The following is a 27,303-nucleotide window of genomic DNA, read 5'->3' as shown; positions in this document are numbered from 1 at the left end:
AAATCTTCAGCACAAGAACTGCTTTTTATGAAGTTACTGAGCAATAAGATTGTACAAAATCAGACCAGTTTCAAGTTATAGGATTGTTTCAGTCAGAGACTAGCCTGTCACAGGTAGGTATCTTTTGGATGTGCACATAAACCCTGGCATTTTGTGCTACTGCAGAACTTTGTACTTGTTGCACCCTCTCAGTACTTGAAGGGGGCCTATAAGAAAGATGGGGGCAAACTTTGTAGCAAGACCTGTTGCGATAGGACAAGGCATAATGTTTTTAAACTAAAAGAGAGCAGATTTAGTCTAGACTTATATATAGACAAGACATAAGCAAGCAACTTTTTACAATGAGGATGGTGAAACATTGGCACAGGTTGCCCAGATGGGGGGCTTGACACCCCATCCCTGAAAACATTTAATGTCTAGTTGGATGGGGCTCTGAGCAACCTGATCAAGTTGAAGATGTCCTGCCCATGGCAAGGTGGGGGGAGTAGCTGACCTTAAAAGTTTCCTTGAACTCAAATTATTCCATGGTTTTATGATTGTATTCCCTTCACCTGGCATAGGTTCACAAATTACAGGCAGGCACACTTCTTGTGAAATTACACTTCTTTCAGATTTTTTTCTCCATCACTGATACGAGGCCTACTATTGACAAGGATTCCAAAAATACATTTAAAATAAAAAAACCCAAAACACAAAATCTACAGCAGGTCAGCACCATGATTTTTGCAGAACCTTTGTGTATATGTTCTATAAAGAACAGTTTCTCTTTTACCTTGTTTTCTGTCAGAGTGTCTTTAATTATTTGCAGAGAACGCAGTTCTGCATCTGTTATTTATGCAAACAATCCTGTTTTATTTAGACAAGCCTCCTTTCGGGACTAAAGATACAGAAGTTCATTTTTATATCTTGAGGAGAGATTCTACAGCTTTTGTTCCAATGGAACATCTCTTAAATTTCATGGGATGGCCATGGGCAATAAAGATTTTCTGCATCTTTTCCTTGTGTGCTCCAGACACGGATCTGAAATCATTCTGGCAAGTTTCCTATTAGTGGGACCATGTGGCATTCAGTGAGGGTCTAAACAGAAAAAACTTATGGTTTTATTCCCCTTGGCTTTTATTTTTATACAAAAGAATGTATATTCTCAGGGTACTATAAACACGTACAACAAGGTACTATAAACACATACAACCACTGCTCCTACTTAAACTCTGGCAGATAGACTGATATCAGGCTGTTATCAGTGAAATAAAATTGCAAAACTATTCTGATAGTTCTGATATTCTCATCCAAGACCCAACAGCACCTGTGGTAACACCTGACCATGTTCTGTATCAAGATACAAGGCTATGGAGGTACTGGCGATGTCAATGTCTGTACAGCCTGGAACCATGGGAGCACACTTCTCTTAAGTTTCCTGGTAACACAAGGTGTCTTCCTCGACTGCAAAGTAATGCTAGCGAGCAATTGCTTTTATATTCTCTTGTATTTCTGCTTGAGGAAACAGTGAGTATTGTCTTACTGTAGCTTTGTATTGCCCTTGTCTGTGCCTGTTGTCTTTATTCCTTCAAGCTCTTTAAGCTGAAGAGGCAGCACTACGGGCAACAGAGGGTAGTCAGGGGAATAAAAAGTTTCTCATGTGGTGTCCATATTCCTTGACTTAATGTATTGTTTTAAACTGCTCAACTACTGGAAGTGTACACTTGCCATACTTGACCAAAACTTTGATTAGTGCTCTTAGTTGTGGTAGATTTAAAAAAAAACCAAACCCTCCAAAACATAAGAAATATACTATGAAGCTCTAACATAAGTAAATTAGGTCAAATCAATCTAAGTAAGAACCAGAAGGTCTTTGGAATGATTTGGTGGTAGGGCATTCTGACCGTTTGTTAAACGTTTTAATTCTTCTCTCATTACAGCTGATTTTTTTATATCATGCCTACATCATTGTGACATCAAAATTCTTCAGAAATTTAATATCAAATAATGAATATTATTGGTACCCCATTTGTTTCAGATGAATCAAATTTTTACCAATTCCTAATTTTCTCTGACACTGTGGTAAGCCCAAAAGTGAGATATTTTGTCCTGCATTCCTTCTGTCACACATATTTGTTAACTTCAGAAGAAAGTCAGACAAATACGGGTTTGAAGGTCAAACTGGTATCATATGACTTTGCTAAATATAGACACTTGACAAGTAAAAGAGCTTCACAGGTCTTGGCATATTTTGCTTGGTGCACTTCTGCCTCTGCACATATGCAGACAGACAACTTCTCTCAGTACATATCAGAAATAAGAACATTAATAAAACAGAAAGTATCTAGGCAGGGGTTACAAATGTATCCCTTCTTATTTTCTGAAGGTAGACGTGGAACAGGATATGGCTAATCTGCAATATTTTCACTCTCATTTCACAAGTCTGTCACTGATGGATACTCTGAGGAGATGAAGCACAGCATTTTAATATTCTCCGAACCTGTATGCAGCATTGGAATGACTCTGTTTTTATTAAAAAAATCCTTCTCCATAAAATAACATTGCAGTGTGTGCAGCATTGCACAAGCAGGAAAACATGATTAAACAACAAAAATGTGCTAAGAGTGAATGAAATAGAAATCTTTAAAGAGCTCTTTTCACCTATTTTCCCTGTCTAAAACCAATTTCCATTGGAAGAAAAGGCTTTGAAAGGAACTGTCTGTGCTTGTACATTTCTCGTTGCAATCCTGTCCTGGGATCCTGGGACCTATAATGCAATATGTGCTGTCAGGACTACGACAATTTACAGATGTGCAGCCAGACTTCTTGCTATTTATAGATGCCTCTTCTGCAAACAGTACTCTGTGGGGTTGTAGTGCAGTAGCAGGCATGTTCTTTGATTCAGTGCTTACATCATATCCATTTAAGAAAATTTGGCTCTTCACCCAGCATGGCAAAGGAGGCATATTTATGAAGGTCAAGCAGAGAGAACACTATTACAAAGAGAAATGTGGAATTCATGAGCGAGCAGGACACCTGCTGGGAGGACTAACTGAAAGGAGGAGACATTTGGCAGAGATGTGGAAATAATAAAGAATGGAATAGTCATGTGTTCACAGTTGCTTTTGCTCTTTATTACCTCTGTGGGGTAACTGGGGAGAAGGTTTAGTGCTGCCCCTGCAAGGGCAAAGCTGTAAAGTTGTTTGGGGTGCAGTGTCCATGGGGTCTGTACATGTCTATGCTGCATCTTGCTTAAGGATGTGTTAAGTGTTCAGTCAGAGTGCTAGGCACAGTCTATTAATAGCAACAGCGAGTTTGGCACACGCTCGCACTTTCGCCTGTCTCCTTCTCACATGCTCCCAGAGATGCTGGGACTGCATCCTGCATCCTTCTGCTTTTCCAGACCTGAGACTTCGCACACTGCTGTATCCCTTGAGAAGTCTCAGTGAGGTCAAGACAGCCCCAGACAAGTAAACAGGGGCTGCTCAACCCCAATGTTGAGGAAGCAGAAGGTAACGGGTGGGGGAGCGGTGGGGGGGTGGATTTCTTGCAGAAAGCCTGGAAGCTCGCAGGGTACCCTCCCGGTCTAAAGGCAGAGCAAAGCTATTTTCGGCACTGCCCAGGCTAGCCGGACAGCCCACACCTCGGGCAGCTCCGCTTGGTAATACCCAGGATGCTGCAGAGACACGGATGCTCCTGAAGTCCCCCCAAACGATCCTAGCTAAGGCTGCCGGCGGAAAGCACGGGGAGCTGGCCAAGGTGCTGCCGCAAGAGACGGTCTGTCCCTTTCGGGCGCCGGGCAGCGCCGAGCGCCTGGAGGGCTCGGCGCCGGGCAAACTTCTCTGCTTACGGGGAACGGAGGGAGCCGGGGAGGAGCGGAGGGGAAAAGGGGGGCAAATGCGGGAAACCGTAGCAGCAAGGCAGGCAGGAGGTGGCCGGAAGGGCCGGGAAAGTTCTTCTGCACTTACTGCTGCTCCTGCCGAGGGATCAGTGCTCGGGTCTGGGGGAGCGCGGGCGCCGGCTCCGGCTCGCATCCTTACTCACCTCGGTGCTGTCGGCAGCGTTCTCCGCCATTTTCCTCCTTAGGAGCAGGCAGCGGGAGGAGTGTTTCATTCCCATAAGAGCTAGCCAAGGGGTTGGGGCTTCGGGGCTGGTGTTTTGGTTTGTGTTTTCAAAGATCTCCAAACACTGGTGTGCGCCAAATGACAGGGAGATAAAAAAAAAAAATATGGAAAACAGCAATAAATCAGTCAGCTTTGTCCTTTCTGCGTCGTCCACAGGAATGTTTGTCTCCTCTTAGCATCGGGAGCTCCTCAGGCACTTTCAAGTCCTCCTCTTTCTCCCCTCTCCTCCACCTCCAGCGAGTTCTTGGGGTGGGCAGGGAGAGGCGGCACACACTCTTCAGGTTAAACTAAAAGGCTGTCGGGCTATGAGTCCTCCCCTTCAGAGAAAGCAGTCAGGCTAAACAGGAGAGAAGCACCAGCTAAACTGAACTTGGGCGTGCAGTGACCAGCTGGGCATCTTTGTGTCCTGTGGCTACTCTTCCAGAGGCAGAGGGAGCCAGAGACAAAGCAACAGGACAAGGAAATCATAGCCCTTTCTTTTCCTTCTTTGGGCTTCTTTCTTTCTCTCTATGTCCCAGGACACTTCCTTTAAAGACGGTCACAGAATTTGCCACCCTCTTTCTATGAATGTCTTCTGAAACAGAAATCCCTTCTCCTCCTCCTTCTCCCTCCCTCCTCCCCCCCTCTCCCCTTCCCTCTCTTCTCCCCTTCCCTCTCCCTACCCCTTCTGCTCTTGGGCAGAGCTTGGTGCCCCTCACTGGGAATTGCATTCACGTGTCTTTCGCAGGAAAAAAATATAATTTCAAGCTCCCCCCACCCGTCGCCTACACCCTCTCACACACAAGCACGCATTCACACGTACACACACACACGTTGTCTCCCTCTCACACAGACATGCACAATTTTTTTCCTCTTCCCCATCCCTCCTCTTCTTTTGAATCAGCAACACTTTTCTTTGCAAGGACTCTCGGCAAGGCTCTTAGAGAGCAACCGAAGAAGTCTGCTCCAGCTTCTTTCCTCCGAGTTAAGTAGCAAACCTGCTTTCTTAATATATCTTCTCGTGTGTGTGCTCCCAGCTCCTGTTTTACTTGAAGTTTTTCAGGAGGATCCACACTCCGTCAGATAGCCGTGAACTGTAGGAATATAGTCCCGATCCGTTTTTGAGGAGGAGCGGGGGGGAGGAGAGGGGAAGAGGCGGAGGGAGAGGTCTTGCTGGGTAGGGAAGGGAAGAGGCTAAAGGTGATTTGAACTTGTTTTTAGCCTTTTCCTAATGACATCTTCCTCTGTAGGAGTGCATCGCCACCTTCCCCACACGTTTATTTTGCTTTCACTCCTCCGGGCACTTTCTAGTTCTGAGTTGTCAGCTGGGAGGATTGGGTTTACCTCACTCGTGTTGCTGTGGGTAAGGGCGGGAGAGGGGGCGTATTACATAATTAATCCTTCCAACTTCACTTTCCGCAGCTCCATCTCCAGCCCACTGTTCTCACGTTTCTGTTTTGTTTTTATACGGAGGAGGTGAGAAAATAATGCTGGTGTGTGGGTGTGTGTTGCTCGAAGGATTTCAAGGACCAGAACAGGATTGCTGCTCTATGAACAGTTTGAAATTATTTCCTCTGGGGGTGCCAGTGGAGACCTGAAGAAGAGGTTTGAAAGATTACTTTTGATGCATATTTTAAGGACATAGCCAGCTCAGATGCTTCATCAGTAACAGACTTTGGTAGATTTGGGGTTTTGAATTTTTGTCCCTTGCAGCCTCTTTTAATATATTTCAATTAGCGTTTATCCTCAGCTGACCTCTGGAATACTGACATACCGTGATGTACTGCCAAAAAACAGGAGGCCCTTGGGTACACAGGAAGCAGAAATATTGCTGGGGGTGGGGGGAATGGAAATAGAGAATGTGAATTAGAGAATAGAGAGCAAGATTATTTTCCTGCCCCATGGGGATGAGGAGGTGGGGCCAAGAAAATTAAATAAGCCAATTTCTCCTTTTTACTTGAATGACCCTCACAAATTCTTGCTCAGAAACGGATTGGTCGGTATACAATAAATTTCAGGAATTTGTAATAAGTCACACAGAAGTAAGAAACCTAGGGAAGCAGAAGATGTGTGGTATGCTGAAATGTCATGTGGCAATGAGAGTATGCCATGTAGGGCACAATGGCACCATATGAAGCGGTTTCAGAATATGAGAATATATTTTAGGCACACATTCCATACAGACTGAGACTGGACCTCTGTGAGACACTTTGTGGAGCTGTTTGATCACTCAGTCTTTTACAAGCTTCTGATTTCCCCCTATTCCTTTCATCTCACATTTATTTTGACACCTCAAATTCTTTCATTAGCTCCACATCACTGCTAATTTTTTCAGTAATCCACACCTTCTTTGTTTATATAGTAGAGTTTAATTTCACACTTTCTAGGCATGAGGCTTAAGTAATGACAGAAGTGGAAGCAGGTCATCTCCCCTTTTCTTTGTAACATTCATAGAGCTTTTGAAGGTCTTAAAACCCTTCAGATATAAAAACCTCTATAGTCATTGCCACATATTCCAAAGCTGCTCTCATAATCTTGGGCTATGGACCTCTTTCTCACCAAGTACTTCAATTTCTAGGTGAAGGGGTAAGGGGAAAAACTAATCCGCAGATAAAAATTTAATGTCTCTGCAATCTTTGTCACAATGGTTTATTTCATATGGCATGAATATCTGGTGGTTAGTGAGTGCATGAAGTTTTAGTCAGCATGCATTTGGACTAACCAGCATAGTTTTTGTCTGTCTTTTCTATTTTCAGGTGATACACACAGCTAAACTTAGCCTAATTAAACATTTTTAAATAAACCAGTGTTCTATAAAGAGAAAAAGTATTAGATTTTGCAAAACTACTCCAGAACATATTTTCCAGTTTTCTCTGACAGCTGGGTTTGTATTTCTGGTACAGCTCAATCACTCTTTAGTCAGCTAAATGAGGCATCAGGTTTTCAAAAGCACTCGGCAACTAGCAAAGTTGGCAGGCGGGGATTTAATATATCCTTCCCTCCTATGCTTCAGATACTGCATGACTTACCCTGGCACCTATTCTTGTCCTCCTCCACCTCTTTGTCAACACAGATGATACCTGACTGCTCATCCTTGAACGTAGTGCTGATGTTTTACGGATACTGGGAAAGCCTTCCAGTCTCTTAGTTTCCCGCATAAGGATGAATGTTTTGGTCCCGAACTCCTTTGGAAATCTGCCAGATGGTTGGTGTCTTCACTCCATTTATGTTCTATATGTGATTGAGGAAACTGCTTTGAAAACACACATACTGTTTGCTCCAATCTGCTTTATTCCAAAGGGGAAGTGATTGGTCCTACAGGAATCTTTTTTTGTAATCATGTAGAAGTTATTCCTTTTAATAATTTTTAAGAGACTCAAAGCAGTTTGTTTACACACACAGATGTCTGTGAGCACAGAGAGATACTTGGCCAGTCCTTCAGTTGGAAAATGAGGCTTTCCATATAGTGGAAGTTCCCATTGATACTGAAATTCACAGCAACGCTGAACTTGGGGATTGTGAGCTTTTATATGGTTGAGGAGACAAATTCTACTCCCATCATGTGAAAAAAAATCCTACTGACATCACCCATCACCTAAGGGTGATAGTTGATTAATGGAACTATCTTGGGAATATATTTCTGAACCCCTGTTTTGTTAGAGCTTGAGAAAAAGAGAACTGGCATGAGGAAAATGTCATGGTAGTAGAAGTGCATTTGCAGCAAAGCCAGGAGGTGTCAAAAGCATCTTCTGAGTTTGAATATATCATGTGTAAGTACATGTGAAGGCCACCAAGTATTAGGAATTGAGTAGAGTGGTGCTAAAGAGAAAGTGGAAAGGGAAACATTTATTACTTCAGATTTCCAATAATAGCAGCTGTGGTTGTGGCTGCTATGCTACTTGCTGAGTGTGGCAATAGCACTGTGCCGGCTCTCAGAAGATTCAGACTTATTGCCAGCTTTGTCATTAGCTTGGATGAAATCCAGATGCCTGCATCTGAGATGGGGCAATCCTGTGCATTGGTGCAGACTGAGAAATTGCACAGCAGTCCTGCTGGAAAGCATCTGGGGGTTATGGGGTGGAGGTGTAGCTAGGTTGGATATGACTCATCACGCTCTCTCACTGCGTGGAAGGCAAACTGCATCATTTATCTATGTTAAATGGAAAGTGGCCGGTGGAGTGAGGGAAGTATGATTCTCTCTCTCTCCCTACTTGGAACTGGTGAGACCACACTGTTGATTCCATTTCCAGAGCTGGGTCCTCTGGTTCAGGAAGGAGGCTGATACATTGGAGATGGCTCAGTGAAAGACTACTACAGTCATCTCTTAGGACACTAAGCTCTGAGGAAAACTGGGCTTGTTGGGCATCCAGTAGTGGCTTATGACTAGCCTTAAGGATTATAACTAAGACGAGCCAAACTCCTCTTGGTACAGTCAGATCATTTGAAAAAGGGCAACAGCTGCAAGTTGTGGCTTTGGAAGTTCAGATTCAGTAATAGCCAACTCTTGGACTATAAATCCCTACTATGTCTCTCAAGGTTGCCAGTACTTCAAATATTACTCTTATTCCTGAAACTTGCCCATGTTAATTCTGAATAATTTGAAGTGAATTCCAATTCACACAGTAGATTTAAAGATCTTATTTTATTTATGCTGTTCCTTCATGGTCCTTTAGTTTTCCTCATTAACTTTTTTTCCCCCGCCATCATCTTCTTATCCTTCTTCACAAACACTGCATATTCCAGCCTTTTCCTGGGAATTGTTGTAGTTTTCAACCATTGATGCTAGGTTTGAGTGAGGAGGGGTCTGTCAGAAGTTAAGCTGATCTGAGATACCCACTGCTGCAGGCCAAGAATGTATGTCCAGGGCTCAGATAATTCAGTGTTAAGTTATAGATGCCTTCTCATGGACAAGCCCTTAGGCATACTTACAGATAATGGAACACCACAGAACTATCTCTGCAAAGATTCATCCCCAGAATTTAAATTCTTTTTTCTAAGACTGTAGACTTCATTTTATTTAACAACAAAAGCTCTATTTTGCAGTTGCAAGCCTGAAAACTTAATCTAATTTAAATTTAACCGAAATGTTTCTTCCATTTTTTTTTTTCCATTGTGAATGCTAAACTCTAAACATGTTGTAGCTGGGTCAGTTTGAAGAAAGTCCTATTCTGACAACTTCTGTAAAGGGCACCAAAGTGGGTCTCCAGTGCTCTGTGGATTAGAGGAGTTAAGCAGGCTATTGAGAATTGTGATTACTACAATGGCAGAGATAAATGGGCATAGAATCATGATATGTTTGTTACACACTGACCTTGTTCAGTTCCTGCCTAAACTTTTGAGCATTTACAAATCATGCACTCAGGACAGACAGCAAAATACTTCTGAAGTTTAATGTCAAAGTTATCTTAAATTATGAGGTGCATAAAATTTTTTTTATGCAAAACTTATTCCCTGGCAAGAAAAGCATGGGTATACTGGAGTGAGTTCACTGAAAGGGCCACAACAATTAGGCAGTAACTGAGGAACTCTCTCATATGAAGATAGGCTCAGAGTGCTTGATGTGGGAGGGGGTGAAAAATATGAAGCCAGACTCTTCTCAGCGAAAGGAGAAGAGCAAATGAGCACAAATGGAAATAAAGGACATGGAAACATTAAAAAAAATTCCATTTTTTCTGTGAAGGTGTTCAAAGATATTTTGTAGTTTCCTTCCTTAGATGTATTAAAAACCTGGCTACAAATGGCTCCAGCTGTAGCTGACGGTCCTTTGAGTGGGGGCTGGACGAGAAGATTTCCTGATGTCTTCCCTAACTTCAGTGATCATGTGATTTTATATAATTATGGAAGATCTATGAAAGTCACTTAGATGGCTCTGCCTGACTTGGCGAATGGCATCTGTCTTTTTGCTTTCTCTTCCGTATTATTCCTGAAGCCTTGAAAAGATTACATATTTATAATCTCATACCATGGTGATTTGATATGTGCAGCCAATACTTTCACAGAAAAAATAAGCTGAGAGAAGTGGCAGACTGTTGCTTGTATTCTATTCTAGAGTTTTCACAGGGGAGAGAAGGTGTGTAATGGTGTTTGAAGAGCATTATAATGCCATCCCCCATAAGCTATCAATGGGTGCAGAATATTGTACCTAGGCACACAGCTTATCAGAAAGAAAGTGGAGTAATACTCTCAGAATCATGAACCCATCCTCACTGAAAAGAAATGCAAATCACTAGATTCCATCCTATCTTGTCACTTCTTTTGTGTGATAGCTTTAAGAAACTTTCCTTTCTGAGAAAAACTCTACCTTCTGCTTTATACTGTTTGCTGGAATCTGAGATTGAATTTCCACACTTGGAGACCCATTCCTTTTTCATCTGCTCTGCTTGTCTCTTCTCATGGATTATAGCATGATTAGCAAGTCTGAGGTGAAGACCAAATATGTAAAAATGTCACTCTTCATTCAAACGAGGTTTTCTTGCTTTTTAAGTATCAAATCTTAGTTGTTTCTTTGCTTCTTAGAGTACAGTCTGTACTTAAATTTTTGAATTGCTATGTCACATGAGGTTAGAGGAATTTAACTTAACCACACATGAAGCTGCAATAATTGAAATTACACCTCTCTTATTTCTTTGCCCAATAGCAGGCATTCTGTCATCTTTGTTTCTGTCACTTTCTGTTTTTCAGAAAATGGATGAGGCATTTATTTGCCTCCTTCAGTGATACACATAATGCTTTGGGAGCGCTCCTGTAAAGCATTTTAACTGGAAGATCTATGAAAATAACTTTGATGGCTCTGTCAGGTCTGGCAAATGGCTGTCTGTCTTCTTGCTTTCTCTTCCATAGCTGTCTTATACAGTAATTCATTCTGCTACATTTCTCACGTTTTCCTGTTGTGAACCATTTTCTTCATGTTCAGCTGTCACTGTCGACAAGCAACCAACCGTAACTATGATAGTGGGCTGGCATTTTTTTCTCCCCAGTTTAGTATTTTCCTTCCTCTTCCATTAAGGAAAATTGCCAAATGCTGCTGCCTCCCACTAAAACGTGAAAAATAAGAAAGTGTGATCAGTACTGTGTTATTTCATGAGCTGAGAACAATGTAGCTCATTTTCCAGAACTGTCTATAACTTAGCAAAATGAGGTCATGTCTCTTCAGAATGTTGCTTGATGATGTTCCCCAGTAAATTAAATATAATCAGGCTTTGGCCAGGTTATAGCATGGAGTCAGCACTCTGAGGTGGCTAAGATGATGATATTTTTGGCTGCAAACAGAGCTCAGCCTCCTGGATTATTGATCTGGTAGTAGACCTTGGCACCTGATGTAGCTGTGGACTTGAGCAGAATCTGGAATCTCTGCTAATTCATCTGTGATCGGTGCCAGAGAGAAGATTGACTTATTTATACTAAACTCTCCATAATACAGGTGTAATTGTGTGACCTAGGTGCTGATGGTGCCCCTCTTCTCTCTTTCTTCAAACTACGTAAAATAGAACGTGGTATAAAAAAAAAGAGCCAATATTTGGAATTACATGAACTCTGTATGTGGCGTGTTTGTATTTCCTCTCAGGAGAAAAAAAATTCTTAAGAAGCATATAATGGTTTTACTTGTAATGTTCAGAAACCTGCTTGATATAATAAAAAGCCTCTGGAAATACAGATGTATTGGACATAATTTATTAAAAGAATTTATTAGAGAATTTAAGTCAGTGTAGCAGAGTTCACAGTTTGGGTGAGAATGAAAGCTTGCTTCTGAGAAAGAAAGGGGAGCCTGAACATAGCTAGTACTTCTAAAGACAAGGTGAAAAAAAAAAAGAGTTCTCTTTCTTAAGGGAAGTTTCTTACACCAGTTATTTTTGTTACAGATGTGGCCTAAAGAAGCCCATCAGGCTTCAAATCCCATTGTTCCGGGTATTGCCCTTCAGATCCTGCTTTGGTAGTTTGCCACTAAATCGATGAGAGCAAAGCATTATTTCCCTGATTCTTGCCTTACAGTTTTGCCACAGAGCTCAAGTGAATTACATGAAAAATAAAACAAATTCCAGGAGGGCTGGGCCAGAGCCAGTTTTCAGGTCTATTTCAGTAGCTGACAGATCTTTCTGTCCATAAGCCTAAGAACTGGCATTCTGGAAAAAAACTTGAAATGAAATTCAAGCTGCTCAATCAAAACAGTACATAATTAAAACCGGAGTATTTAGAAAGAAGAAATGATGCAGAATCAGAACTCTTCTTGTGACTAAGCTAATTTGTGTGCTCCATTCCTTTTCACTGGGAACACAATCTACTTCAGTGTGGAAACAACACTAATAGTATAGATGGGTTTAACAAGAAGGGTACACCACTGCAACTCCAAATGAAAATATGCTAATCTTTACTGCAGTGTTGGAGCCTGCAAGAGGTTTGAAAAAGATGTAATTTCTTAATGACAGGAAAAAATGTAAGAAAGTGGCACATTCCTTCCCTTGCACCTAGTATGTTCTGGAAATACATAAAAATTATGATTTATAGGTAGTAAATCCATGTATGTACAGCTTATAAAGAATTACCAGCTTGGTGAGGAGGAAAAGGGAAGCTACAGCAATCTAAACCACAGAAGATTTAAATTATAGGCAAATGTAAGGCATGTTTTTCAAATGGCATATGAAAGGTCATGTTCATTTTGTAAGAGTATGAGCTCAGGAGGAATTCGAGCTGTTCTGTCTTTTGATGCCAGGATAAATTTAAAAAGTGAACACCAACAACCTTAAGCCACTATGAATCCTACAATGATTTCTGAAAATTATGGTCAAATAGGAGCATAAACATTGAAGAAAGCCACTATGAATCCTACAATGATTTCTGAAAAATGGTCAAATAGGAGCATAAACATTGAAGGACATTTTTAATAGGAAAGCATATTGAAGTTTCTAATGCCTATGTTAGAAATACACGTGTTAGAAGCATCAGATTTTCATCTTGACTCTATCCCAAAATACTAGATGATTTTATCTTCAAGTTTTGTGATCTATTATATTAAGTTAATCTATAATATTATCCTGGATTTTGGGGTGTGGATGATTATCTGGCAGTACATGTCTTGTGTTGTACATGTTTAGAGACAATATTAAAGTCTCTCTAAGTGCAAAGTATTATTTAAAGCACTTCTTAAATGTGACACAAGAATGGGAGAGACCTAGATTATTATTTCAGGTGGACTGGAACATCATCAGATATTACAATAATATTTGTAATATTATTGTATCATTTTACAGTGATATTTGTAGTATCATTGCAAGCACGCATAGACTTCAAATGTATATGATATGAATCATTTCATGCACTGCAAACCAAAGTGTTTAGTTATCCAGTACAATCTTAAAATTTACAGTAACAAAGAACAAGAACTCTTCAAACTGTGGTTTGCAAAAGGAAGAGAACAAAAGAAATTGAAGATATGGTTGAGAGCATTGTCTAATACAGTAGTCTAATCATGATTACTCCATAGGGATGAATGTATTTCATATATTTTTACATTAGATGTTTTTAAAATTATTTTGTCTCTCTGAATGATTATTTTGCCTCTCTGGTACATTTAATAGCTGTTTTACCTTCAGTACAAATATAGTAGTGAAAGACCCAAAAATTCTCCCGTCTGAGAACACCCCAAGAGAAAAGCAATCATGAATTCCCCTTGCGGCAAGAATTTTGTATTTTAAGTTTTAACTGTGATATAAGATTGAACTTTGCGTTTGACCTATAATTTTTGACTGTTGCAGAAGCCTTTGAAAACTGTAACATATAATTGTACTAATCAGCATATTCCAACATGACTTGTACTGTGCTCTCAAGTCTGCTCATCCTGACCTCTGAGCCATAAGGTCCATGAGTACTCACAGGAATTTAAAACATGATTGTTAAAGACTAACAGTTCTGTATATGTAGTGATGATCATCAGTGTAACAGAAGTAGTGACTGTTGCCAAGAAGTGTGTTGCTGATGGATGAATTTAGAAAAAAATCTGTTTTTCTTGTTTAAAACTGGAACTTCTCGCCCTGATGTCTCAGTTTTCTAAACGTTGCAATTCCAGCAATTCCCTATCTGGTATATAATATCCTGATATACTCATTTGTGACGAGTTGCAGTCACAGTGTAGCTGTGTATCCTGACTATGCCAATCTGCATATTCAGCACAACCACTGATTCCCTGGGTGGCTGAGGAACTCTCCAGACTGATCCTGCTGGCTGAGACAACTCATTTGGGATAATGGACTGACATGACATGCAGGGGCCAACCAAACTCCTAGTTGCCTTCACAAAAAAGTGACAAACCATTGCAGAAGCTCTCCATGAGAGAATTTCAGCTGGTCCTGGAGGTTTTCTCAGGCACTTCCTGCTGTTCGTAAGCTAATTGACAGGCACTATTGTCTCAGAAATGCTCCCAGGTAATTGATGCTGTAGAATTGGCCAAACTGTACATAGATACTTGTAACTGCTCTTTAGAACTGTTCTTGCATTTTCAGAAATGGTCAAACATAACATTTGAGACATCTAGACTCGGTTTGGCATAAGACTGTTTGCCAGCTGTGTTGTAAGAATTCAGCAGAGCAGCACTTCAGTGGGTCTCGCTTCAGCTGAAGAGGCTTTTGCAAAGACACTTGCAACAGAGACTTACAGGGTCACTGTTCAGATACCAGTTGACCAGCCTGTTTGTGAGATTTGATTTCCTATGTGAATGTTATCTTACGCAAAAAATAAAAATAAATAATTTTTTTTAACAAACAATATATCTTATGAGTGTCTGCGCACCCATTCTCACGTGCATCACCTCCAGTGGAACGTTTAGAGGGGGGAATTGACAGAGGAGGGAATATGGGGTGCTAAAACCCCATGAGAAACTGGGACTTGGTCTCAAAATCAAACTTTCTTACGGAGAGATAAATCCCTACTGAGCTGGCATGACTAGAATAATTAGATTGGTGTTGGAGGCCCGGAGTTTGGCCTTTGATATACTGCTGTGGAGTTGTTAGGGATGTAACTTTTATTAATTAGACAGGTATTATGAAAACACATGTAAGTGGCAGAAATAACAGAACTTAATATTTGCCTGGCAACCTGCTACATTGATCAGCATGTAACACCTCAGAGCAGCCCATCAATAATAAAGTTAAAAATCCAGAATTTGCTCATCCACTTCTGTCTGAGGGGGGAACTTAGCCTCTGGAACGCTTAACTCTGGACCCACCTCCAGGGACACTGGGACCAAGCTCATGTGGCCAGAACCTACTCTTAACAGCCTTACTCCTCCAGAACACTGACAGTCAGCTGCTGTTCTTGTAAGCAAGGAAAGGAGAAATAGAAATTACCATGGGTCTGTAATGTTGTAGTGTTTTATGCACCAATAACCACTCTTTCACAAAGGCAATAAGTACCCAAACTCCTTCATGTGGATCTAGTTATTGCATAATAATTTAAGAATGCTTTAGTGTGTCCTGACCTAAAGTGCAGCAAAATGCCACGCTCTGTGTTCTGGAGAAAGTGACAAGTTAAGCTTTTCTGTTTTGTTTTTGCAAAAGGTGCAGACGTTTTGGAGCAGCTCTGTTCCAACTTTTTAGGGAAGGACAAGAAATTACTTCCATTGAGACTCCTACTTCAGCTTCACAAGGATCAATTTGAGAGTGCATGTCAGAATGGAACAGCGGCACAAGAAGTTATTAGAGGAACATAGTTTTAATCCCAGATCACAGAACTAGAAGTTTGCTGAAGCTGGTGGTTATAGAAATAATTGTTCTCTAATGAGCGTTTATGTGTACCAGTGTATGAAAGGATTTGGTGAGTTGGAGACGCAGCTCAAGACGGCAATTTTCTCAACAGCAAGATCTATTGCCCGCTATTGCTTTTTTCTCTTTGCAAACCCACTTGTCTGTGTGCATGCAAGTCGGTCCAGACCAGGGTACTGATTAAATTTACAAACCTGATTTATTTTTCTTTTAGGGAGCATGACATTGTTCTTTTGGAGAGTTTACTTTTACTCCATTTCATTTACTAAACTAATTCATTGTAAAGCTGGAAAAAAGAGCTGAACTAATACAATGTTGGGGGCTGTTGGAAGGTAAGTCCAAAGGGAAAGGGACAGAAATTTTGCCTTTTGTGCTAAAAAATATGATTAAAGACACAGCTTCAGTCCTGTGTTTATGGTGGAGATAGTGATTCATTAATGCCTGTATCAGCAATTTTGGTATCACAGACAAATAGGCCCCTCCAATCTGTGGTCTGACTCCAGTTGCTGCTCTCAGGGTTTCATACCAGTGAGGCTAATGGCCTGCCCCGGGAGAGGGTGTCCATTTCATAGGAATCATTTGTGGAGAAGGGCCTTTGATGGATTGCTGGCTCTCCCTGCCAGAGAGGCCAGAGGCTGTAGTGAACTCGACTATGGTTTTGGTAATCCTAGCTCTAATGTCACTGCTAGTCTACACTTACTCTCACAATCAACGCTTGTTTTACTTACTACTACTCTTTTATTACTGATTGTAATCTCTTACTGAACTGCAACTTGCAATATCTTGAGGGGACGATCCAGAGATGTAATGATCTCTTGATCAAGAGATCAGGATCATGTAATGGTTCCAGCTGAAAGGGCACTGAGCTTGTGTGCTGGGCATGGAGGCAGCACAGCCTCAAGGGGAGCACGATGCTGGCCTGTCAGGCATAGGAGTTGTGGTGGCCTGGGGCACCACACCATGCCCTGAAGACAAGGCGGTCTCAAGGGGGGACTAGCCCACCTGCCAGGTCAAGGACATTGGGCAGCTTCCCCTGCAATGAATTGATCAGGAACAGAGCAGCCTTGAGGGAGGCCGGCCTCCTTGCTAGAGCCTGAAGTAGGGCAGCCTGGAGAGCCCTGGAGGACAACGGGGGTCTCTCATGGAACGCAGGGCAGGGCATCCTGAATTGGAGCAGGACACCTCTCCAGCCTACCAGACCCCAGAAGCAGGGCAGCTGGGAGGAGAATGGAACCACAGTGGGAGTAGAGCACTATGCTGGCCCCAAATGCTCAGCCTTGAGAGGAGAGGGGCACCACAGCAGCACACTGGGTCTCAGAGGCAAGGTCCCCTAAGGAGCAGCAGAGCACCATGCCAAGCTTCCATGGCCAGGAGGCACTCTGACCTTGAGGGGAGCAGGGCATGACACTGGCCTTCCTGGTCCCACAGGTGGAAGCTGATCTCATGGCTGGAGCTGAGTTTCTTCATAATTACATGAAGGGTAGTTTAAGAGGCAGATGACAGAGCAAAACTCTTCTCAGTTAGTGTAGATGACACAACAAGGGCCAAGGGGATGCAAACTGCTTGGGAATTCCCAAAAACTTGGGGAAAGCTGGTTTTATCCTAGAGGAAATGAAAGCATTCATTGAGTAGGGCAGCACTAGATGTCTCTGAGAGAGCCTGAGTAATCTCCTCATAGAGGATTGGCAACAGTCCCACTCCAATAATGAAATTTGGATGGAGACCTCTGAGGTTCATTCCATTCACTGCTTTTCTGGTTCTATAATTCCTGAATCATTAGCTGCTAAGTGCTTCTTTATATCACTGATTCTTCTTGTTATATAACATTTATTATTAGTAGCTTTGAGCTTAACATTTTCTTACTTTGCATCACAAATTCTTGACAGAAGAATACTAGTCCACTGAGCTTAGTGTGGCATGAAAAATCATATTTGGTAGGCAGTGGTATAGACAAATCATGTTTATGAAACAGAAATAAACAGAAAAACAAGGGGAAATAATTTTTAAGTGTGCACGTGAGTGAATTTCTAAGTACCTTTGAGGATTAGGAAGATCTAAGCTACAAAATAACCATTATTTATACATTTTTACATCAGGATCTAGTGATAATTAATTTATGTGCCTAAGCTTTCTTCCTGGCCTGACTGCTCTTAACCAAGGCTTAGAAAACAGTTTAAGGGTTATGGACTTTGTATTATCTTACCCTATTATGAATTTAATAGGTTTGTAAATGAGACATTAGTGGGTATCAGATTCCCTGACCACAAGACCAATTAAATAAATTACCTTGGTCTTATTGTCCTCAGACAGTAAACTGAAGAATGTAGATTAAAATAAAAGTATGGGCAGTGTAATGAGACGTATCTTTCAAACCATTCTGGTCATCTAACAAATTGTTATAGAATGGAGAGTAGCTGTTAAAATATGGCTAATAAAGCGAGATATTCCAATATGATTTTTAATTGTGTTTTATCTACTTTGGTTTCTTGACACAAAATGCTTTAAAATTTGGTGTTTTATTGTAGAAGGTTTCAGTTTCAAAGGTTTCTAAGTGAAAAGAGTAATCAGTTCCTATGACAGAATAAAAAAATCTGCCAATCTCGCTAATTTAGATTTAGGAGTTTTCTTTGCCAGGTTGCAGTTTATATTCCATATTGATGTCTTAAAACTTGGGATTTGCATTTTCTCAACTAGACACACTCTGTTGCTAATCTATGTTAAGTAATGCCAGTGTATATTTACCCCAAGAAATAATACCAGACCACTAAAACTGAATTCCCAGAAGTGATGACAAGTCAGTTTGCACCTTAACAAGAGAACATCACATTCCCAAAAGCAATGAAAAATTAACTCTGCTCATCGTGCCACATGCACGGCAAAGTAGAGCTGTTTCATGCCAAATCTTATTATATATATTATCATATTATTTAATTGTATTACAGTGTTATTTTTCTTGATTCAGTCCAAGCCAGGAGGATATGGTTTTATTGCTAAATGGTGATGCAGGCCAATTTTCACTCCCTTCAGCCCTTCCCCTTGTCTTTAAGACCTGCCAGGTATTTTCTGCTTGGTGTCAGCCTCTGCTCCCTTCCTTTCTCCAAGCTGCTCTTGTTCCATGAAAAAACTCTTATCACCTACTACAGTTTCTGTTCCAAAGGTAAATGAATCTGGGTAGGCTGACCTTGAACAGAAATTGAAGATGAATTACTTCAAACAAAAATAAATGTCAATTTACAGTCAATTTTAAATAAAAGAGAGACAAACACAGAAGTCCTAATTAAACATGAAGGGCCTGGTTCTTGAACTAAAAGTCCAAAGTACAGGCCAGACAGGACCAGAATGTTTCAAAGACAGCACTCCTGAGGAAATGGTGTCATTGCAACTAATAAGAAGTAGGGCTACAAAAGCCTTCCAGTAGAGGACGGTGAGAATGCTTACTCTGTTTCAGGATTACACACTTTAATGCAGTATTTTAAACACTGAATGCTGGTTATGTAAGGACTTTTGCTTCATTGGGGAGATGAGGGAATCTTTAGGTATCTAAAAATTTATACATTAGTATTTCTTTCTTATTTTGAATTCTTCCTCTTTTTGACTTATGCACTGCTTAAAAATCCCAAGAAATCTGTTTAACTGTTTATAAAGTATGATATTAGAATCTATGCTAGAGAATGCAGACTAATTAGTGGTGTCAGACATAGTACATCTCTGTTTTGCTGATATGAACTGGCTTAATTCTGGGAAGGTTTTTTTTTCCCTAGGAAATTTCAATAGGAGTATGTGTTTGAAGGGAAATAAAAAAGGTCTAAAAATAAACTCAAGACTTGTTTACTCTTGGAAAAAATGTAGATACTTCTGTCCCTTCTCCTTTTTAATGGTTTCTCAGTCAAGCAAGGCATATTTATATCTTTCTTCACATATTCTTTCCCCATAAATTAATCCCTCCAAACAGACCCATGAGAATTTTTTTTCTTTCTTTCTTTTCCTTTAAATTCATCCTTTATGGGATTATCTGTCTTTAAGGAAATGTCTAGAACTGCCCAGAGGACAGTTATGTCAGCTCCAGGGAAAGATAGAGACTACTACTGTGTGTTATTAAAGTTCAGTACCACAGGCCTTTTTCACTGACATATTCCTTTAAAAATTTGTCTCACCTCTAATTCTTCACTGAATTATTCCCAAATTTAATAGTGTTAAATTTTTATTTCTGAATGTTTCATAGCAATCACCTATTGGCCTCTAAACGAAGGTTTTGTGAAACATATTCCTTATTATCATTCTAACAACTTTAATTCCCTCTAAAATCTTCTGCTTTTATCAATATCTTGCAGCACCTCATAAAGCAGATCTACTTTTGAATTTGACCAAATCCATTAACCCCTTTCATACAAACATTATCAAGGATAATGAACAATATAATCGCAGTAATGAAAAGGAAGTCACTCTGAGACTTCCTTAGTGATCCTTATCATGTTTTCTTTCAGAGCCTCTTATGTTTCCTTCCCACACTATTACAGTGCTTCCTTTCTGTATTTTAATCTCCATTTGAATGGAGATTTGCTTCTTAAATAAGAACAGTGCAGAAGAATCTACCTCAAAAGGGAAATACAGACATGGCAGAGAAAAATTCTAGAGTCTTAAGGGTTCTACATGCTACTGCTAATGATAAAGCTTTGGCAACCAGTGCTAGTCCAATGAGTTGGAAAGCTATACATTAAATTTCTCAATGTCTATGCTTTCATGGGAGTGAGATGTCATATCAGTGGTTGATCTTCCCAGGTCTTTGAAATTTGTAACTTGGACTACTGACTTTATGATTTCAGCAGGGCAAGTTCAGCCAATACTTCCACTCTCTGTTAGGTATTAAGGAGAGATTTTTCTTCCCAAGGTTTGAATACCTGTGTTGCAGTGCACTTAGAAGGTTCTCACTGCTATCTCACTTTAAACACATCAAATGCTCTAGGTTGGGACAAATTCCAATCTGCTCCCTTTCTTCATGTCAGAAATCATCACTTACTGCAGGTGAATGAGCAAACATGAATTTTAACGAAATTAATAGGCAGTTCTGCTCTAGAAATGGCTATTGGAAAATTGCTTTTTCACAGCATATTCCTTCTGAGGATGTTGCAGAAAAGAATGGGACTGTAATACTTAAGGCACAGATGTAAAATATAAAGCACGAAGAAGACTATCAGATTCTCCATTCCTGAGACCCTTCAAGCCCCTGTGTCAGAATCATTAGTGCCTTGGGCTATTTTAAACCCAAATAAACCCCAATATAGCTTCAGCATTATTGTAAATTTTCATATTTAACTACAAGATGAAATTTGAATTCTTAGTTCTGAAAAAAAAAAGCAGGCTAACACGAAAAAGCTGAGTTACTTCTTAAACTAATCCAATATGCTAAATAATATCTTAGAGCATTTTTTTTCTTGATAGCATCATGCTTCTGGGGTCTGTGTGAGGATTGTGAATACAAAAATGATTTGTGTATCACTGTCAGTGGGATGACTTCTGTAGATGATGATTGAACACAAATTTGCTTTTGCAGATGCAACTTCCTATGTTTTTTTCAAGAGTGTGTGTTTCCATCAGATTGTTCCATAAAAGAAAGAACATGACTCCAAAGGAACAGCAATTTCTTAACACAGCAAATGAGCTAATCAAATTAGACACACACCCACTTCGACATACTCAAGTGAATCTCAGGAAATTTTCCAAGCACTCTGCTTGCTCCTACTGCAAATATGTATTACTTTGCTTTCAAAACCACTGTGAGTTCTGTTTCAAAAACAGAAGTGCAATCTGCAATATTAAACATCCACCAAATAAGTAAACAATAAAATTAATCTACGTGCCATAAAAATCATCAACTAAAGAAAAGGAGAAGCTGGACAACCATAATTGAATACTTTCCTTTTTGAAGTTACTGGGGAACCTCCCAATGCAAAGTGACACCCAGTTACAACTCAAGTTAAGGACCTGGGTCTACATAAGCAAGTTCTGGTGTTCCCTTTCTAAAGGAGCTCACAGCATTACTCAGCTGCCTTTGTCTTTGCTGCTAGAAACTTTCTGCTCAACCACAGAATAGAAAGAAAACAACATGTCTGATTTTCGGACTCTCCAGTTCATGGCGTGGTATTTTAGACCGAAACATTTTTCCTGGCAGAATGCACTAAGCGATGAGATTTTCCACGGCAATGGCTAATACGAAGGATCGTGTTCCCTGTCATCACCCTTACTCCCAGGACAGATGCAAGCTGCACGGTGGCCAAGAGGGAGAGACACAGGCAGGAATCTCTTGAACTGAAAGACAGTAGTGAGCAGATTGCTCTGTTGTAGACCTTAGACTCCACAATAACTAGTTTCTGGAGTTTTTCAGCTCATGTAGTGCCAAGTTCAGTGCATCTTCAAAAACAGCAGCCTTTTCACATGCATGTACTCCTTTGTTTTAAAAAGTCTGATCCCGGGATATACTATCAGACATAAATCTAAGCAGTTTTTTACCCGGAGAGTTATTAGTAGCTGTTTGTGACTCCAAATGTGGAGGCATTAACTAATGTGAATCAGAGAAAACTATTTTCTTTGAGAAAACAAAATAATCAATTAAAAATCACCTTTCTTGGGAAAGTATGTTGGGATGGGTTCTCTTTTTGACAAAAGGAAATTTTGCATCCCTGAATATGTAACTCTTTCAATTGTTAAAGGAAAACAATTTCACAAAAGTGAAAGTCAGAAGTTAAATATTAAGAGTCTGTCAGGAAAAAAGTTGAGATTATATAATCCAAATAATGTTTTGCTTTCAATGTCATTAGAAAATGCTTTTTTTTTCCAGGTGCAGCCAGGCAAATTAAGCATTGATCATAAAAATTTGCCCATCGTGGGGGAGCTGGAACTTTAAGGTCCCTTACAACACAAACCATTCTATGAGCCTGTGATACTTTTTCCAGATTAAGTCTTTGAATATGTCTCTAAAAATAAACTCTGAAATTAAATCATTATTCATGAGTGTTATGTTCTGCTTATGGACATTTTAAAATGAGATAGATTTTCTCATAACTTCATAAAAATCCATCAAAGCCAGTGATGATCAGATTCTGTGTAGAATGCTTGAATGACAATGCACTATTCATGTGTCTCACTGTTTTCTGTTCAGGTTTCTCCTTTTCCCATCAATCCACCAGTTGCCTTTGGCAACTAATTCTGTATCTTCTGGATACAGAAAGAACAGTCACTTCATTTGAGTTGGTTTATCTGCGGCTGCTTAATATTTGATTTATCCAAAATGGAAAAACTGACTCATGTTCCAAAACAAAACAAAAGAAAGATCTCCAAGATAGATCAGGCATGGTGATCCAAACCAATTTATTTCTATTCTGTAACTGTAGCTAATAATTATCTTTCTTACTAGAAGAATTCTCTTTCAGTGCAGGAAATTTGATAAACTACTTTATTCTTGTATAGCCAACATCTTTACAGCAGCTTCATTAAATAATAAAATCAATTAAAATCCTTTTGAGTTTTGAGTTGAACTCCATTTCTTTACAAAATACTGCTTAACCTACGCAATGAATGAGAAAGCTTTTCATCTACCAAATAGGAAAGTCATAATTTCTAAAGACAATAAAAATGACAAAAGTAAGAATCTGATTTGCATGTTTTAGCAGTCATGTTTTAATGCACAATTGATTTAGCAAATTCACAAAGGCAATGCCTCTTCTTGTCTAGTGAAAGGACTATATTATACAAACCTAGAAAGATATCATCTTAATAAAAGAAAGTAGCTAAACAGTACAGAATGAATAAGATCATATGAATCAAGCTTTCCTTCCTCCAGATATTTCAGACACATTCAAAATGATTTGTTTGATTTTCCTGGATTTAATTTATTGTGCTCTGCAAAACGAGATGAAAGTCTTCTTTACAGATCTCACTAAGTGTTCTCAAGTTTATTTATGTGAGCCTGTTTATGCTGATGCTCCAATTCTTACATGAAGTAGATTTGACCATTTGTAACTGTGGATCAGCAGCACTGTTAGATAGAAAAAAAGCATGTTAAAATTTGTTGAACCTCTTTAAGAACTGCTTTAAGCTTTCTTTGGGAAGCTGGGAAAAGGCCAATAAAATTCCATGTGCAGACTCCTGATAAATCTGTGGAACAGACACAGTGGAGCCGAGGGTTTGCACAGGAGTAGGGACTAAACTTAGATTTAACTCTTGATTCTTATTTAAGTTTTAAACAGTAATCATTCACAGGGTAAAGATGGATAAAAATCCACTTGTGTGTTCACAGAAATTGCATATTGCTTTCTTTACAAGAACATGATTATCTCAGCAGCAAACTTAGCACTCCCTACTCCCTCCCTACGTCATGTGCTTAAGTGCAGCAGGAATTTTTTTTTGAGTAGTCATCAGAAAAGCCTTGCATGAAACAGGCTTGGAGAATGAATGGAGGCATCTTGGGAGAGCTCTGAGAGGATAGAAACAAAACACTTTTGCAGGAGGGAGGTAGGAAAGTCTGCACAGCTGCTTCCTTATTTACTATTGAGTGAATTCAGTCTCCTGAGCTGTCAGGCCAATACATGGCACAAATCCTAAATCGACTTAAAACAGCCAGCTGATTTGGATATAAGCATGCTTTTCTTTGACTTGCCAAGAGTTCTGAGAGTCTCTTAATTAAGAGGCACAGTTCATTTGTTATACAAAGACTCCTGTGGTTTTTTTATACCTGCTTTGTAAAGTGTCTCTCTCTAGGGAAAATCTGGCCAAAGCATTTTGTTCCTTTTGAGTTCTACTCTAACAGTTTCAGTATTGCCTTGCAACAGGCTGCAACGTAACTTTTTAAAAGACATATGATCTTCTTTTCAACTCCACTCCATTCACTGCACTTACAATAAACACGTTGAGGTTATTACTAGCTATTAGCTAATATTAGCTGTATATTTTATCTTGGCATTCAGCATTCCTACTTACTTTGCTCATCATTTCTTTTCTTTTCTTTTGTCATGCATTAAGTGTCATACTATCATATGCACATTTGATATAAGCATCTTTTTCTTTTGATAGTTCCTCCAGTTTTGCTGGGAATGTGAAAGTCATCAAGAAGTGAGCAACTGTTAAACTAAGAACACTCTACTGTGAGAAATCTCCCATGTTATCTTCATCAGTAGAATCTCTTCCACATATTTGAGGGTTTTGTGGTTTTGTTATTATTTCTTTTTGCATATTCAGTTCTGATGGTTTTAGGAATTCTGAAGTCATTGTCATTTAAAACTTATTTATGAGATGCACCAAAATTTCTCTCCCAAGGGTTATAAAATTTTGGATTAAGAGTTAAGAATCTTCTGCTTTAAGGGCCCTCATCATTACCTAGGAACAAGAAGTTGTAGAAAGGTGCTAGCATTGATATCCAGAAGTAAAACCATCTAATCGAAGTGCTGTGCCAATGATCTTAGTTTGAAAATACACACAATCTAAGTCTTTCATTGAGAAGTTCTGTTTGGAATTTCTTAGGTATTTGGTCTTATATGCTGATAAATTAATTAAAAACTTTTGTAAACATGCATAACTAATCATCTTAAAAAGCTACAGAATGGCATATCTAACTTGTCTTTTGTAATACACCAGGATTTCCATGCCCATCTAAAGGGATGGACAGAATCCCACTTATTATTAGGTCTTAATGCATTTCAATGAGGTTTTGTGGGCTGCCTTGAAAGTTCTGGGAAGTGTGTGAGCATATGCAGTCTTTGCTATTTCAAAGAATATCTTCACGCAAGGTCTGGAGGCAAGCATCTCTTGTTACTGACAGAATTTAGACTGGATTGATTTAGACCAAAGTCAGGCTTCACAAAAGAGAGCAGAGCAATGAAATACAAAAGGAAAGTACTTTTGCTTATCTCTTTAAACTAATAATATGAGAGAGACATGACAGGCAGATAACTGTTAGTGATTGAACAATGGTAAGATTTCAAATAAATGGCACACAAAAGATCCATGAAGTATTTCTACAACATCTGACTAGAAATTGTATTTATTATGTCTAAACCCTTATTATTTGCTCCCCAAAGTATTTTAGAAACAACTGAAATTTGATGACTCATGTTATTTGATGGGTACTGTGCTGGTGGACACTCCAGTAAGAAAGTGATCTCACAAAGGCAGAGATAATGAATGTTTAGAGGATCCCCAACATCCTAAAAACATAATTCTGCAGCATATTTCTGCAAATATCTCAGAAGGTGCAACTGTTTGAGGGTACTTCTAGTCACCTGTATGTCTCACAGATTTTTGTTGAGCCCATAAAAATACCTGAAACATGCTAGAATAAAATAAATCTTGCTCCCCACTCACTTGGGCTTTTCCCATGAGAACTTCTTTCTGTACAATTAGATCAAGAAAAGCCACACAGGTAGCCAGTACCAAGCAGAAGCTGCCTGGAGGCTCCTCTGTTCCAGTGATTGGTCTGTATCCAAGGAATTTGTGTGGTACAACACAAGCCCAAAGGCCACGCTGTACGTGCAGCACAGCATGAGCCTGGGCCTATTCAGCAACCTGTTGTGTGGATCACTAACTCCTCAATGCACAGGAGTCTCACAGTCAGGATCACTGCAGTAGGCAAATACATATTTTTATGAGACATGAATAAAAAAGATGTATTAAGATATGTTTACATGAGGTTATCGCCTACAGAAATTTATGTGTCTTCAATTACAGATACATTTTAGATAGCTGAAATTATCATAATCCCATTTAACTTTCATTTCCTTCCAAGTTTTGACTTTTCATAGTGCATCAATAAATATGCATCCTTTCATTCTTAAAGTTACCTCTGTTCTAATGTCTGACTACTCAACCACAGCTAACACCAGTCATTTCACAAGTAGCTATACTTGGAAAAAAAAAATTTGTTCCTTCTTCAAAGACTAAAGTTTTATCAGAGAGAGATTGTCTAATTATGATGTATACTGTGTTCCCTTTAAAATGCTTTGACTGTGAAGAAATCATTAAAGCAACTGCAGATACAAGAGATATTTTTTTTTCCACTGTGCAAAAACATGAGAATCAAAAGATGGTTCTTACTCCCCACAGGCCTGATGAGTAATAAAAAATTTGAAAAGAGATAGGGAAAAGAAAAAGGATAAAGCAAAAACTGAGCAAAGCAAAAATAAGGAATTCATTCATTAATTCCAGTCAACAGGCAGATGTCCTGACATTTCCAGGGAAGCAGGGTTTAATGACACGGAACAGCTACTTGGAAAGACAAACATGGTAACTCTGAATCTCCACCCTCTCTCCTTTTCCCTGGCTTTGTATACTGAGTATGATGCCATATGTATGGAACATCCCTTTGGCCATTGGGGTCAGCTGTCCTGGCTCTGTCCTCTCCCAACTTCTTGCACAGCCCCAGGCTACTCGTTGACAGGGCTGTGTGAGAAACAGAAAAGGCCTTGATGTTGTGTAAGTGCTGC

At 39.7% G+C, this 27,303-nt stretch overlaps 2 protein-coding genes across 3 annotated transcripts in view; one reads left to right on the top strand and one right to left on the bottom strand.

Moving 5' to 3' along the window:
- Window positions 1–5,395, bottom strand: part of PRMT8 (protein arginine methyltransferase 8) — a 58,852-nt gene extending 53,457 nt beyond the window's left edge. The window contains exons 1-2 of the mRNA XM_008634869.2: window positions 5,081–5,395; window positions 4,024–4,167 (exon numbers count right to left, since the gene is read on the bottom strand). Coding sequence (XP_008633091.1) covers window positions 4,024–4,098 — 75 coding nt within the window. The 5' untranslated portion in view covers window positions 4,099–4,167; window positions 5,081–5,395. The remainder of the gene's footprint in view (window positions 1–4,023; window positions 4,168–5,080) is intronic.
- LOC103616654 (trypsin) overlaps window positions 449–27,303 on the top strand; it is a 63,432-nt gene continuing 36,577 nt past the window's right edge. For both annotated transcript variants that reach the window (XM_017735916.1, XM_017735912.1), the window contains exon 1: window positions 449–3,491. The gene's annotated coding sequence lies outside the window, so the exon portion shown is untranslated. The remainder of the gene's footprint in view (window positions 3,492–27,303) is intronic.

This window comes from Corvus brachyrhynchos, unplaced genomic scaffold (genome assembly GCF_000691975.1).
Source record: "Corvus brachyrhynchos isolate BGI_N302 unplaced genomic scaffold, ASM69197v1 scaffold44, whole genome shotgun sequence".
NCBI lineage: Eukaryota > Metazoa > Chordata > Aves > Passeriformes > Corvidae > Corvus > Corvus brachyrhynchos.
Note: the sequence above shows the minus strand (reverse complement) of the source record. Positions and strands in the feature narration are given on the sequence as shown.